The sequence below is a fragment of the Phodopus roborovskii genome, unplaced genomic scaffold, assembly GCF_943737965.1.
Source record: "Phodopus roborovskii unplaced genomic scaffold, PHOROB, whole genome shotgun sequence".
Taxonomy (NCBI): domain Eukaryota; kingdom Metazoa; phylum Chordata; class Mammalia; order Rodentia; family Cricetidae; genus Phodopus; species Phodopus roborovskii.
In genome coordinates this window covers 29064934-29081494 of record NW_026126511.1, presented here as the reverse complement: position 1 = coordinate 29081494, position 16561 = coordinate 29064934, and the positions used below count along the sequence as shown (strand labels likewise).

Genomic DNA, 16561 nt, shown 5'->3' with positions numbered 1-16561 from the left:
GTTTATCTTTACTCTCTCCCCTTTTCTATGACACCTGACCTGTCATTTACCAAAGGAGTGTTTTAATTAATAAATACCATCACAACTACCAATACTACTGTCTACCCATTTGTTGAGGGCAGAAAGCTTTCTAACAATCTTTATTCCTCCTTTTCCCCCATAATCTCTATCTACTCACCATTAAGTCCTGAAGTTTCCACCTCCACATTATCCACACTACCTACTCACTTCTTTGTCATCCCATATCTCTACATTCTCATCCAAGGCACCCTGACCATCCCTGTCACTATTGTGTCATACTGCTGAGGTCCTTCCTTTGTGTGTATGAGACAGCATGTTGAGGTGACAGTATACAGCTAAAGGAACCCAGAGTGTTGCGCACATGCTAGGTAAATACTTTACTGCTAAGCTAGCCTCCAGTTTGCAAGAGATGTTGTTTGAAAAGCTTGAACATCACTATTTCATCTGCTTGAAATTCTTCACTGATTTCAATTGTAGGGAAAAAAAAATCTAATCTTTTTGTCAAGAACTAGCAACGGCTCACCTCTAAAAGTCTCAGATTCTAGCTTCCCTTCTTCACCCTCCTGCCATAGTGCTTCCCCATCTCAGGCACTCCCCCAACCAAGATTTACCCAGTCCAGCATTACTCCTTACGTTCCTCAAAAAAACTTCCTTAGCTTGGTCACTTAAATTTCAGTAATAGTTTGTGACTAGCTTGCATCAAAACACCTATCAATTTTCTACTCTTAGTCCCGTTTATTTTGCATTGGTGAACTGATAAGAACCTGCGTTTATTTATGTAATTGTTTCCCAGATCAGAGTAATTCATATTCTCTCTAGTTCACTCCCATCAACTCTATGCCATCATGATATCTATGTCTCATATCTTAGATACCTCTTGTTCACTGTGGCCACTACTGTAGACATAAAAATATAAACAGCATTGGTAGATTAACAAATTTTGGCCTATACTTTAATAGTTATGTTCTACATTTTGTCCTACTACATTCTCCAGTTTTAATCACATAAGCGTTTGTGGTGTCACATATTCTTTAACCTAAGCTGGGTATTTCTTTTCACATAAAATTCCAGTAATTGGGATTACAGCCATAAGCCACCACTATTTTAAGGGCAAATGGCTGAAATTTACAAAAAAAAAAAAAAAGCAAAACAAATTATTGAAAGCACTTAAAATAACAATCTCCTAAAAAGTAAATTCTATCAAAACACATTAGAAAAATACTATGTGATACCACAGACACAGAAAACAACCAAGAGAGACAGAACAGAGACCCTGCAAAGGGATGTGCTGTTGATTGATAAGTGTCAAACTCTCAGAAATGGTGAAAGAAGAAAAAAATATAATGGCCATGCTAAAAATCGTATCTACGAAACATATCATCTACATCACGCTATCCTTTTTTAGAAAGCAAAGGCAAATAAAACAGAGGGCAAGATTTAGACACAGAAAGACGTGAAACAATATCTAACTTACACTGTTAAAAAAGAAAATGATACAATTAAAATATCACTCAAATTAGCATCAAAATTAGTAATTGGTATTCAAGTATTCTTTAACTCAAAGGAAAACTAAAAATTACTACTTATATCTTTCTCTTTTTAACTACATGCATATGTAGATAAAATAAATTCTGCTCTATTACAAAATCAGAAGAAAACCAAATAGTAAATAAATAAAATGAAATGAGAAATCAAAAGCCCACACAAAATAATAATAAAGGAGAGGAAGGCAGAAGAACATTTATAACTAAGGGGAGCAGGAATAGAGCAGATCCTCAAAATGGAAATTCCGAAGCAAATGTAGGCTAGGAATTTGTTTATGAAAAATGAGAAAACATCTCCTATGAAACTGAAAAAGCAAAATGTAGCTGCATATACAAGAAATACTGTCTAAAATCAGAAAACAAAGATTCATTACACTGAATTTCAGGAGACAGAAAGTTTGCCCCTGACAGGTACATCAAACTTAGAAAACAAAGATACATTCTGTAACTAATTTGGCATATGCATAGGTGGGTAAGAACTATAAATGCTTGAAATCAATCATAATGATGTTAGTGTCTACCTGTTTCTTCTTTTACCCACTGCATTCAATCACTCAAACATAACTATTGGCTTTGTCAAGATTCACTGAAAGTTATATTTGGTAATTTGAAAGAGTTAATCTTTTCACCAGTGTTCAAAACTAGCTACAAACTGTCACAAAGAATAATGAATAATCAATGAACCTCCTCAAACAGAAGAACTTTACAGACTTCACATCAAATCTTCATAAAACAAGGCGAAGAAGCTGGTCTTTAACAGCTAGTTTTCACCTATCTCAGTGAAAATGGCTCATACTTCAAAACTTGATGCACTGCTCTGAGAACATCTCATTGCCAGAGGCTGGGGGAGGGAAGCCATAATTTGGAGGGAAGGAAAGCTAGTTTTCTCTAAATTTCGTTTAAATAAATTCTGATCCTGAAGCAATATTATAGAAAAATCACTTCTATAATATTGATCAGTTCACTGGGTTTTACCCACAGCATTCAAGAATTTTAAATGCAGTACAAAGACACTTTTAATACCAGAATTTAGGTGCCTAAAGCAAGAGGATTACCAGCTGCAAGACAGCCAGTACCCATCTAAACAAATAAGAGAAAACAGCACCATGACAGGAAGAGAATGATACCCATTCAGTGATTATCATACATTGAATAAGGATTGGAAACACTTGGCAGAAGCAAACATGACAAACTGCCTCTGTGGGCAGATATGGGAGGAAACACCAAAGAGTAGATCGTAGCTGCAATGCCAAATTTTACAAGGTACTCATCTACTGAAACACTAGAAGAACTAATATTCTAGAAAGTTCTCTTCAGAAATATTTTTCTGACAAGGCTTTCTATTCTTGTCACTTAAAAGGACTTCCTGGAAAAATAATGAATTAAAATAAAACATGATAAAATCTCTGTACCTTGGGGGGGGGGGAATTCTATAAGTATTTGGTGGTATATTAATGATTTTTTTTTATTAATAGAGAACATCATGTCTTAGTATTTTGAGGTAATATTTCACAAGTTATCCATTCCATCACACTACCCATGGACTTATACAAAATCTTTCCCTTTGGTCTCCTCTTTTATCTGCATTATCTACTAAAGGGGAAGGGAAGAAGCTGTTGTGTGACTAGTTCTGCTGGGAAAGAAGCTGGCACGTCATCAGTGACTTCCTCATGAGGGATTTTAACCCATCTTTTGTAAAACTGAAAAAAAATTATGAAGATCCCAGTGCCCTGTGCCTGCCACGATAAGCAGAAATGAATATATTGGTCCCCCCCCCAGTTTAACCCCAAAATACCCTTTTGCTCAAATTAACTCCATAGAAACAATGTTTTCTTTCTCAAGCCCTGTTGTGAATAGAACACTTAGGCTCTTAATAAATATGTGCGTACATGTGTTTGTGACTTGGGAAAATGGTAGGCTCTTAATAAATATTTCTATATGTGTGTTTGTATACAGTACCATCCTGTGTATGTGTTTATACATATACATAGGTATGTGAGCACATGCATGTGGATACCACAGGTTCATCCGCCCTATTTGCTGAGAGGGGATCGCTCACTGAAGCAAAGCCTTCTACTCTGTCTAAATTGCTTGGTCAGAAAGTCATTCAGATCCTTCTCCTGGTTCTGCATCTTAAGTGGCAGAATTACAATCATGCACTGCCACACCCCACTTCTTACATGGGCACTGGGGATCCAAACTCATGTCCCCAAATTAGTATGCTGAACATTTTACCAACTGTGCCATTTCCCCAGTATTTTACAAGGATAAATTCAGCAGGAAATGCAAATTTCTCAATTTTAAATACATCTATTAAATTCTCTAAGTGTAATCTCTTACTAATAACAGGCAAGGTAAGACAAAGGAAATAAAATTAAAACTTCCTTGTTTCCATCAACAACACTACTTGCATTCCACAAGTGTTACAGAATGTGATCTGGTGAAGCCAGTACACGGAAAAGCCTTCAAGTCACATCCACCCTTGAGCCATGGTCTACCAAACAGTGCAAGTGAAAACCCATAAAATTAAAAAACAACAAAGATTCCATTGTGGTGCTTTACCTTCATTCACTTCCATATCTTAAAACCTAAGTCTTCCCCACCCCCCATGGTCAGAGACTTTCTCACCTTATATCTAAGCTTGAAAATGTCCAAAAAATTACTCATCACAGAAGACTATAGAAGACTATACACAGGAATTATTTTTCATACCAGAACCAACAGCTGCACTAGTCCATCATAGCTTTTCAACTATTTATATAGACATATGTAAGCATCCATATATTCTATGCAAAAACAACTATGCCTTACATGATGAAAAGTCAATACTGGGCATTCTCAGACAGATTTTCTGACTCTGACTATACAAAAATTCACTGAAAACTTCTGCTTAAATTATTCAAGAATACACTTGTTAAGACATCAACCTAATTAGGGATTAGCATAAAGCCTCTATGAAAACTGAATTCTCTCCTGTATACTATCAAAATTAATACTCCAGGTAACATCTCTTTAATTGTTATGTGGTTTAACAAATACCTCCTACATTCCAGTAAACTAGCAATTTTAAATGAGGTCAGTTTAGCATCATTACATTGCTTTTTAAATTTTTCAGGCAATATTTCTCAAAGGCATAGAAATATAGCCCAACCTGAAAAAGTATAAAATCAATCTATAAAAAAAATCATATGGTATTGGCATCACATAAAAGACACCGAGTTAAATTTGGATTTGAGGTAGTTTTTGTTGTTTCGGCTTTTGTCAGTTAAGTCTAGAATTTTAAATTTACTGTGCACCCTATGTTCTTCTGTTTGTTAAATATTGCAATATTTATTTATGAGGCACTACATAAGACACCATTTTCAAAAGAGGGGGGAAAAGAAACAAGCAGTAAGCCTTGCAGTGTCAAATAAGAATCAGCAAGCATTTTAAATATGAAAACAGAAAGTAAAACTTAATTATGTTAAAGTAATAGATTTTTATCTTGACTGTTCTTTCAAAAAATATGTACGTTCATGAGATATGTTTTGCTTAGTAATAAAAAGGTCCATTAAAATCTCTTCTTCATCCATATAGTTAATATTCATTTTTTAGATATTCTTTTATTTTTGAGACTCTAATATTATTACATCACTTCTTCCTGCCCTTTAATTCCTCCAGGGCCTCCCATGTGCAACCCTCTTGCTCTCCAATTTATGACCTTTTTCTTTTGTTTCACAATGTGTGTGTGAATGTGTGTGCAAATATCTGTGTATTCTGAAATATGTAATTCATCCAGCTCAGTCTGTATCATGTTACTTACATGCATAGGTTTTTAGTAATGACCATTTAGTATTAGGTTTTTACCTTGAGAAACTGGTGGTGGATACTATTTGTAAATGAACTAAATAAAAACGGAATAGTTAAGTAACACGCCACAGTGACCTCCAGGGGATGAATTACCTCACGGGGTTACTGGTCAGTGACACTCGAAGTGACTCCAGATATGTGCAAAGTCTCTCGTCAGTAAACCCCATTTTCAGCTCATGGATAAATTCTTGAGGTGAGATCTGTCGGCTACTCCTAAGACTTCCCTGTAAAACAAATCAAAAAAGAAAAAAAAATTTTTTTTTAGCTCATGATCCATGAAAAACATCCATAAAATATTAAGTTCATCCCCCCTAGTAATAACTAAAAAAAAAATTACTGTTTTGATGTAAAATGTTATAACTAAAGAAAAAAAAATCTATAAATCCATAAATGATTTTATTCACAAATGATAAATGATTGCTTTTTCAAATGCAACATCATGGAGAATCATTAAGTATATACACTAGAAACATAATAAAGTAAAATTTAGGCATATTAAAATATTAAAACTCAATTAAAAAAATGAACTTTATAAAACAAGCACTCTGTGCAATACAGAAAGAGCCGTTAGTCATTGGTTCATTCAATTACCACTGGAAGTCTAGGCAATGTAGACTCACAGATATTACAACTTGAGCTGAGAAGAAATGGAAGCCAAAGAAAAGACTTCACTGCAATTTAATTCCAGCACCAGGATCAAGCCCTCAAAAGACAAATGCCTAATATGACCTAACAAATAAGGAAAGCCAAGGAAGGAGCAGAAGAAATGTGTGGAAAGGAGGCAAATAGCGAACCAGAAAGGATCTGTGATTAAGATCTGGTGAGCAACCAAGAGAAATGGCGAACAGCCTGCATTACTTTTGGGATCTAAGGACATCTCTGACCAACAACTCAACAGGAGGTTCACACACCTGCTGGCAATGGATCTTGAATTTGGCAAACCTATAGCTTCTAGGTTAAGTATGAACCTCTATGCAGGAACATTCTAATGAAACTTTTATGTGAATCAAGAATCTTATAAGACATGATTCTGTTTTATCAAACATCCTTAAATTTAGTTATCCCCTCCCTGTTGGGAACTAGCAGTCTGCTGACCCCACCCCCAATGATGGGTGGGATGCTCATGGCCAAGTCATCTCTATGTCAGCCTTACCTGGCTGCTCAAGCTTTACCTGGCTGCCAAGGGACTCAATTATGTATGCGCAAGCCCCCCTTTTAAAGCAAGCATGCCAAGTATGCCGCTCTCTCTCTGGACCCCCTCTCTTGCTCTCTTGCCCTCTCTTGCTCTTACTCTCTCTCTCTTCTCTCTCCCTCTCTCTGTCCGCTGCTTTCTGTTGGCCACCAGCTAACCCACTTTCTCTCCCTTCCTTCAATAAACTCTACGTGGGAGCTAAGTCTCGTGTTTTTGCTTCTTAGGCAAAATTATAGCAAAAGAACAACACTCCCCCCAACCCCCTTTTCTGCTCTACTTCCACACATTCTACTGCCTTATAAGTCCCTTCTCCCATGCTTATCACTAATGCTTCCTCCTCACCACCAATGGTTCCTTTCTAGTTTGCTGGGTCTATAGGTATTTCATATTTCATTGTATGTGTGTACACATGCACACACACAAACCTACATGTGGATACTTTCAGACAAAAATACAAAATACAAGCTTATACAAGGAAATTTAAAAAAAAAAACCATTCAGCTGATAATAAATGAAAATAAATTGGTACTGTCCCACTATGCTCTTAATTTTCCAAGAGAAATTATGGAAGACTAGAGCATATATAAATTATGGGACTAGAATAAGAAAAATTCCTTGATTATCTGAAAAACATTAAATGGATACTAAATGTCATCAGTACAGATTGTTCAGAAGCTTAACACAACTCTGGGTACAACCCCCAGTATGAACAAATACAGAGATACCACACACACATATATACACACGCATACATACACACACACACACACACACACACAATAGTATAAATAATAAACATATTAGTGAGAAAAATAAACAAAAGGTAGAAATAAACATAGCATGAGACATACAATCTTAAACAAGGTGGTTCAATGAGAGACTCACAGATATTCCTTTTCAAAGGCTTCTGCCATGCCTAGTTGAATTAATACCTAAGGAAACAAGACAGCTAAGCTGGCAGGTATATTTTTTTAAGTGACAGAAGAGGCTGAAAGCTTCACAGGCCATGGAAATAGCATGGACATGTAACCCAAGATCAAAAGCAAAGACCTGATCAGAAGGTATGTGTGTGCCCCAATTGGGAAATGAGGGAGATATCAAGGTAACAATAAAGAAAGCTCTTATTTTATATCTATTAAAAGATTGCATGTACAAAGAAAAGGCATTGAACACATTCAAAATCAGACTAAAAATCTAGTCCTTCTTTGTTCATTTCTTTTGATTTATTAATTGCCAAAACATTATTCAAGAAAACAGAACTAGCAATGCAAAACAAATCAGTATTAGGGAAACAATGTTTCTAATTCATGGTGATATCAAAGTGGCTATTTAAAGACAAACATACACTCAAAATCTTGATAGAATTAAAAATGACAGAATAAAGCTGATAAGGCAATTAAAATAGTAATAAACATGAGTACCTAATCTCACTTCAGCCACTGATATCATTAAAAATAATTCATTTATTGCAATGCTTGTGTTTTTTTAATAACCATAATATTGTCTTGTTTAACACAAGAAACTAAGAAAACTTAAAGGCAAAAGGGAAGAAGGTACCTCAAAATAACTCCCACTGATCAGTTATTTATAACTATAGCACTTATCAGATTATATACACTAGTACAGAATATTTATATACTTTTATCCAAAACATGTACTTTAATTACAAAAGAATCTATTCTTTCAGTGTTTCTTTCAGAACTGGAACATATTTTCAAGTTACATCTGAATATAAGCAAGTCAGTCCCAAGACTATGCTTCCTCTGGCCATCAGACCACTAACATATTTCTTTCCTAACATGTGACTCTTGCTTTACAGGCTGCTGCTAACTTTTTGTATCATGAACTCTCCATTTGCTGCTGTACATGCTACCAGGCCAATATCTGTATCAAGAAATTACTGGTAGAGTTCAAGCTTTATTAGTAAAATCATGACTGACAGAATCAATAATAAGTCAACCAGCCTGAACCAAAAGATGCCATTCTGGATAAAGAAGAAATTGGACCCATGTTCTACAAAGTTTCTTCATAAAAATCCCTAAAAGTATGTGTCAGGCATCCAAAGACAAAGATAACATGTGAGTCTACTTTAATAACATTGAATAGAACTTGTTTGTCCATATTCATAAAATATTCTAGGTACCACCCATTCCATAGCAATCACACTGAATGCGACCTGTGTGAAGCTCAGAACAAGGGATCATGTCTCCTCTTACCAGTCACTACTCATCATGGCAGCAGAGGTTCCAGCTAATTAACTGGGCAAGAATAATCATAGATAAACAGATGGAAAAGAAGTAAAATTGCATTCAAATGCCATGATCACCTACATGAACTTATCAGCATCATAATCAATGCTCAACACATTAAAATAAGTATTTCTAAACACTACAATTAATTGAAAGAGGGCATTTTAAAATACTTTTATAGCATATGAGTATCAAAAGGCAAAGTAACAAGATAAAAATAACAAATACCTTTTAGGTACAAAATAGCGTCAAGAAATTGGGGGCAACCTAACTACAGATGTAACAGTATATTGCTAGATGCCAATTGTAAGCAACAGAACAGGAAATCAAAAAACTACACCACTCTAGGGGTAGAAGAAAGGTTTATTGAAGTTCAAACTGTCAAGGCTATTGCGTGGGGGGGGGGGGGGGTTGTGGAAAGAGAAGAGCAAAATAGAAGAAAAGCAAGAAGATTTTATAACAGCAGTTCTTTGAACTGTTACAGACTGTCCAAAATGACCAAAAACTAGATATCCATGCCCAAAGGTCTCAACCTTTGGAGATTAAGGGACGCTCCCAGGAAACAGCCAATAATAATCCCTCTTTTTTACCAAAGTCTTTCTGTTTAGATGTTTAGGAAGTTATCAAAAACACTGCCATTTATCAGGGGGAAAGAGTGTGCTATGCACCTAACACTTAGATTCAGTTTTATTAAAAAATAAACTGAGCATCACATCTGCACCACATGATATGGCTGAACAAGGAGGGACACAATGAAATAACAGCCGTAGGTTTCTAGCCCAAGCCCAGCAACATCCCTGACACCACACTATGCTGCTGGGGCCTCACAGTACCAGGTAGCAGGGGACCACTATGGTGAGCAAATGTATGGTGTGGTATAGGAGAGAGAGAGAACAGTTCATGTACTATGGACAGAAGCATTTCAGAAGAGGTGAAAGAGATGGGGATATTTGCTGAGGTGGGTGGCTTGATTGCCACCAAGGCCATGGTGATGTCTGGACCTGAGCTAATGATGGAGCTCATGTCTGGATTCATGGCTCTGATGCAGCCATGGTCTCTGTAGATGTCCCTGGTTCCTAATATCACCAAAAGCTGAGAGGATAGGGCCCTACATAGTTGGTCCCCTGCCTCACTAGCTGTTAACACTAGAGAGAACTGGTTCTGCCCCTCATCTGCTAAAGCACTCAAAAATCCTACACCTCACATGGGCAACACAGTAGAAGTGGTCCTGAAGATCAAGGTATTAGAGTGCTGATCCTTAGAGTTGGAAAGCAGGAGAACTAGACCCACCCCTTACTCACTGCTGCAGGAGGTAAACTAGCTGGGACAGTGATGGAGAGCTCACCCTAGTGATGAAGACAGAAGAGCTGATAGACTGACCAACCTTGCAACTACCTAGGCCCAGAATCAGGTTTTTGAGTTGGTCCATCCCAACATCCACCCCATTTAAACTCTGCTGGAGCATATGAAGTGGCTGGTCCCATAATCCAAAAACTGCAAGATCTCCAGGACATGGGAAAACAAGATATCCCATAGGAGTCCCAGTGAGGGCCCAGCATCCTTCCTGTAGCAGAAACCAGGAACCCTTGACCCAGAACCAAACTAATGACTCTGCAAAATGAACACTTGCTAAAGTAAAGCTATATATGGGCAAAGGGGTTTACTACATGACTCAATATGTCACACTACAGCTTCCTTGATAATATTTTTTCCTTTATCTTTCCTTTTTTTTCTCTTAAATTTTATTTTATTAGGAATGGGGGAATTATAAGGGCAGAGGGCAGATAATGAATGGAATGTTGGTGAGAGATGTCATTCTATAAATATGTTTCTCTTATTGGTTAATGAATAAAGCCCTGTTGGCCAATAGGAAAGCAAGAGAGGTGGGACTAGGAGACAAGGAGGATTCTGGGAGATGTGGGAGGAGATTCAAGATGTAGGGGCTTGAGAAGAAGGTCCGGACCCTCTCTCTGGTAAGATAAGACCATGTGGGGATACTTAGATTGATAGTAATGGGTTAATATTTAAGCCAACAAGAAACCCTAGTAACTGGCCAACAGCATCTATGTGTGCTATTTGGAGTTGACACAGCTGTGGGACCAGGCTGGGGGGAAAACTGCTCATAACAGGATGTAGATACATGATGTGAAAGAAATAAAAACTGAACAAAAAGATTTTAAAAAAATAAAATGCAAAAGAAATCCACTAAGGAAAAATAATAAATATATCCACCAAAACTACCACCAAAATCTCAGGAAGTTTTTCTCAAAATAGAATGAAAGGCTCGTTTTCTTTTTTATGCATCAGTACCAAAGATCACTTAGATAACAAAGTGAAGGGTTGGATGGATCATCTCTGTGGGGAAGTCATTAAAGACAATGGTACTGGTAGTTACAGGAAGGAAAATCAATGAGCTAAGTATCCTAATCTTACGGAAATACTGAGGACGATTAGTAAACGTTAACATCCTATGTGACACTCTAAGGCAGCAGTTCATTTTGACTAATTCATAAGTCCTTTGCAAGATGCCCACATTCAGTGAATGAATATGGTTACAGTAAAATCCAATTACATGCAGAAGAAGAATTACAATCAGATCGGAGAAGAAAAGCAATCATAAAATAATATCCACATGATATAAAATATATTCTGAAACAAGTGCTTACTTAGAATGAAATATTTCAGATTAAGGACAGGAAATAAGCCAACTAATTGGGATAATAATTTTGAAAATGTTCCTAACAAAAGTATAAAAGAAATAAATTGAGAGGAGAAAAAAAAAAAATGTGTGAAGAAAGAGAAACACTCCTTTTCAGCATGGGTCTTATGATCCTTTCATTTTACCTAACTTCAAAGGAAGGAGAGGGTAGAGGGAACATGGGCAGGATGCTTGCTGCTGCATATCTTGAAATCCATTAGCCATGAAGATGAAAATACTTAGAAAGCTTTATCCCCTGTGGTATCAAAACACATTAGTGAGATAAGGGTGTCTGCCTGACATCACAAAAAAAATTAGAAGAATATTTATCCCACATAATTTTCAAATCTTTTTTAATCCCTGGGTAAAATTTATTCTAAAATACCAAATGCAGATGGGAAAAAGTACAAAGATTATACCTGTCATATTCTTTATTAAGTATATTCAAGGGCATAAAAGGTAATATACATACCTTTATGCATACTTGTACCATTCTCTCTTTTGCTAAGTGACTATTAAATGTAATAGTAGCCATTTCCTTTGACCTGTCTTGACCAGCTTCTTTTGTTCCTGCATGAGGACATCCCTCCTTTCATCTCAGCTGAGCTATAAGGCAAATTCACTATCCTAGATGAATTATTTGTATAAAAAGTCAGAATAGAAAGTCTATCACAAAATAGGCATATACAGTTACCAGAGGAGAGTACTGATGAAGTGGCCTACTCACCTCTGAAAACAACTGACTAATTTTTATACAACTCTGAAGAACCTATCGTTTAATGTTTGACTTTATTTTAAAAATAATAAAAGCAAAATACATGGTCTACATATATACAAACTGCAGAAAAATGACACCTGGTAATGCCAGCAAGAACTCATCACTGACCTCTGTGTACCTAACACTGTCAAATATGGTAGCTTCTAAAATGACTGTCTAACTGACCTGAGACATCACATGTCCCTAAATACTTCTACAATTGCCACTCATTCATAGCCTCACTAAAACAACACTCAATCCTCAGTGAAAATAACCAAAATCCATCACATAGCATCCTCTATTTTAACTAATACCTAAGTCTTTTACTTGTCCTTAAGTCTAAAAAGAGTGCCAATTTTTAAAATACAAATATCTAAAATATATAGCCGATAGAGATTATCAAAAGCAAAATTTGGGTGACCAGTAAAAATAGGCTAAGATCAAGTTAGTTATTAGAGTAGAGCTCTTTTTGCAATTTTCCCTGTAATTTAAAGCAGTAAAATTGAAAACACAGAAAACGGCCATCAACATCAGTAGAATACTTGTAGTATCAAATCCTTCAGTGTCCTACATTAGTGTATGCATCTAACTCTGTGACTTTTAAGTCTGCAACCATCAATTAACAACCTCTGTCCCTTCAGTCTTATATCCTCCTAATTCCTGGTACATATCCAGGTAAAGATAGAGGAAAAAACTGAAAACAAGAATAATTCAATTCAAAACAAGGGTACTAAGTACATCACTACCAAGAGGATAATTACTGCTATGGGGTAACCCTTCCATATACTGTGACTATTGACTGATCTTGTTGCTTAAACAAGTAGCTGTTTTGACCTATAGCAAGGCAGAATAAAGCTACACAAGAAAACCAAACTGAACAGAGGGAGAAAGAAGAAAGGCATGAAAGAAATGAGCCAGCTGCCAGAGAAGCAAGATGCTAGAAACTAGGTAAGCCACAGGCAAGATGTAGATTAATAGAAACAGGTTGATTTCAGTTGTAAGAGCTAGTTAGTAATAAGCCTGAGTGATAGGCCAAACAATTTGTAATTAACAATAAGCCTCTGTGTGATTATTTAAAAGCAGCAGCAATATGGAGTAGGGCAGATAAACCTCCATTTACAAATTGCAATCTAATAATTACAATTACCTTGAACTTTTAAATGGTTTCAAAAGTGTTAAATGTCACTGAGCAACAGAAGCACTAGGCTATCACTGCGGCATAAATTTGTCATTTTTGGAACATCTACAACTCAAATTTTAATGACCAATGAAATCTGTTAACCTCAGAGGATTTTTATAAAGACTCAAAACAGAAACATGAAAGCTATGAAGTACTGAAGACAGGTTCGCTGATCACCCAAACTACATTTCACAAGAATCTCCTTAAAAGGCTACTTCTTCAATTAAATGTTTAATGAGCCCATCATATATGGAAACACTGTCTATAACTCTGGAAACACATTTACCTATACACTCAAAATAGCACATGCTAGGACTGGAGAAGGGATATGGCACTTAAGAGCTGTTGCAGAGAACCTGAGGTCAGTTCCAGAAACGACATCAGGTAGGTCAGGACAGACAGCTGCACTGATGTACACACAATGCACTGATATACATACACTGGTTTAAAATATCTTTAAAAATAATATATGATAAAACTTTAGAATTCCAATTGAAAGTTACTAAGATACATAATTTTTTAAAAAAGGTGTCTTTTTTGTTGTTTTGTTTTGGTTGTTGTTGTTGTTTTGTTTTTAAATACCACACAGAGAAAACTGTTAAATACTAAGAAACCAATACTAGTTTTGGAAAGTTATACATAAATTTGAAATAAATTTTTAAAAAATCAGCACACTTTATAAATGATCAGTATTTACAGGATAACCTCAATTCCACTTGCTTTCCTATACTGGCCATTACTTATTGGCCAATACCTACTGTCTATCTATGAATGTATCTTGATGTGTGTGCATGCGTTTGGGTGTTCACATGTATCTGATAAAGCGTACATGTATGTGCAGAGTTAAAGTCAATATCAGCATCATCTTTGATTGATTTCCGTCTTCAACCAGAGATAGGGCCTCTTGCTCAATGTGGGGCACTGATTCCAACATTCATCCTAGACAGTCTACACTGGCCATACCTGGTATGTCTCCTGTGCACTAGCACAGGATAAAGGTGTGATGTAATGCCCTCCTGCTAGCTTTTATGTGGACACTGGAATCCAAACACTTTTCCTGATATTTACACATGCACAAGAAATACCTTGCCTACTGAACCATCTCCCCCGCCCCTCCCATTTCTTTACATATACACAGGGACACAAATGTGTATATTCATGGGGAGTGGTCAGAGGGAAACTTGCAAGTAACTTCTCTCCTTCCACCATGGGACTTAGGAGGATTAAAATAAAGTCACCACACAAGGGGGCAAGTGCCCTTAACTGCTGAACCATCTTACAAGCTCTTACACTTACTTTTCGGTTTACTTTGAACAATATTTAAAATGATTTCTCAACTAGAGAGGAAACATTTTTAAGTCAGTAAATAAAGAAAAGAATGTATACACTAGTTAGCAGAAAAATAAAAAATATATATAGTACTGTTCACTTGTGCAAAAGAAGGCATAAAAATGAGCAAGCAATAGAAAAACAAAAATTTAGAAAGACAGAAATAACAATGAATCCTACAGAAATTAGATTGAAAATTATCAGTATGAATTTCTGGTTCTCTCTGTCTGTGGTTGCATAGAAAAAGAGGAGAGAGTAGAGTTAGAGACACATACAGACAGGAAAATGAAAACACAGAAATGTGCACACACATACATATTATATTTTCCATATACAGATATACAATCAGCAATCCAAATCGTCACCATGCACATGTAAATTGTTCCTACAGCCTATCAAGTGTTTTGCCTCCGAACTGTACATAAAGAGACTTTTTTCTCATTATTTCTTACACAACCAAATGTAAAAAATAATTACATTAGTCTATGATAACATATAATGTACAAGTGACTGGAATTCATCAATGTATTACTGATTAGTAATCAATTTTAAAAATTACAGGATATGGGTAGAGGCAAACAGGTCATTTGGAAACATTACACATCATTTTATACAATTGTCTTACATATCCCCATATTTGGCACTCAAAGCCTTCCTGGTCCCACTGCCCTGCACAGATACCATCAGGTCTCTGTACACGTGTGTGCATGTGTATCTCATTATTTTAAAAGGTGCACACACATATTTCCAAGCTGAGCTTGAAAAGGTCTACATATAAGGACATAATATTAAAAGAACAAGCACACAGGTAGTATGTTTCAATACCACTCTCCAATAAAAGAAATCTGACCTACTTGGACAAATGGCTCTACCAACAGAATAAAATGATCCTGAAAGATAGTAAGAAAGAAAAGAGACATGATCAAAGAAGAATTAGGTGGCTTGGGTTTCTGTTAGGAATAGAGGGAAGCTACAGTTTGGAGGGCATGGCCATTCCTTTTAGGTAAATAACAAAGTCCTGGACCTAGTCAGGGATGACAGAAGTATAACATGACAAAGATGCCGATGCCACTGAATACTGTGCTTTATAGTGGTGGATATTGTGTCGTGTGAGTTTTAACACAAGGGAATAATTAGATGTAAAAATTAGAACGATAGCCCAATCTGCAATCTTAGAAGCCAGGATGCTAGAAACTACCTGGGGGAGGAGAAAGAAAAGGGACATACTGTCATTATCCTATGGCCCCACCTGAAATACTGATGGCATGGTGTGTTTACTCAGCAACAGCTCATCAAGTAGTATGCTTATTTGTGGATTTTACAACATAATATAAACTAGATATTGAATAACATTTTAAAGTTTAAAAACTTTTCCAGGTTTTGTACTATTTCTGCAATGGGTACTTTCAAATCAAAATAGTCATATAACTTTGGTTCTGGCTTAAGTAATTTAAAAAAATAACACATAATCTCATGTTCCTGGTTGAACAATAAAAGGCAAATTTACATAGCATCACTTGCTTCTATTCACCATCTTTCAGAATACACTTAGAACTGAAAAATATTTAGTTTCAGCTGAGCATCAAACTGTGATTAAAAGACTTACAAAGGGCCCAAAGATGGGGGTGGAGGAGTTGACTAAATAAACATGGATGTTCTAATTTGCCAGCCTCTATTTGATGGTTCAATGAAGGATAAAGATCTGCTTGGCACATTTGAGCAGACAGAATAACACTGTGAAG

General features: G+C 36.2%; 1 protein-coding gene across 1 annotated transcript in view; it reads right to left on the bottom strand.

Moving 5' to 3' along the window:
* Diaph3 (diaphanous related formin 3) overlaps window positions 1-16561 on the bottom strand; it is a 435882-nt gene that overhangs the window by 334038 nt on the left and 85283 nt on the right. The window contains exon 5 of the mRNA XM_051195312.1: window positions 5508-5638. Coding sequence (XP_051051269.1) covers window positions 5508-5638 — 131 coding nt within the window. The remainder of the gene's footprint in view (window positions 1-5507; window positions 5639-16561) is intronic.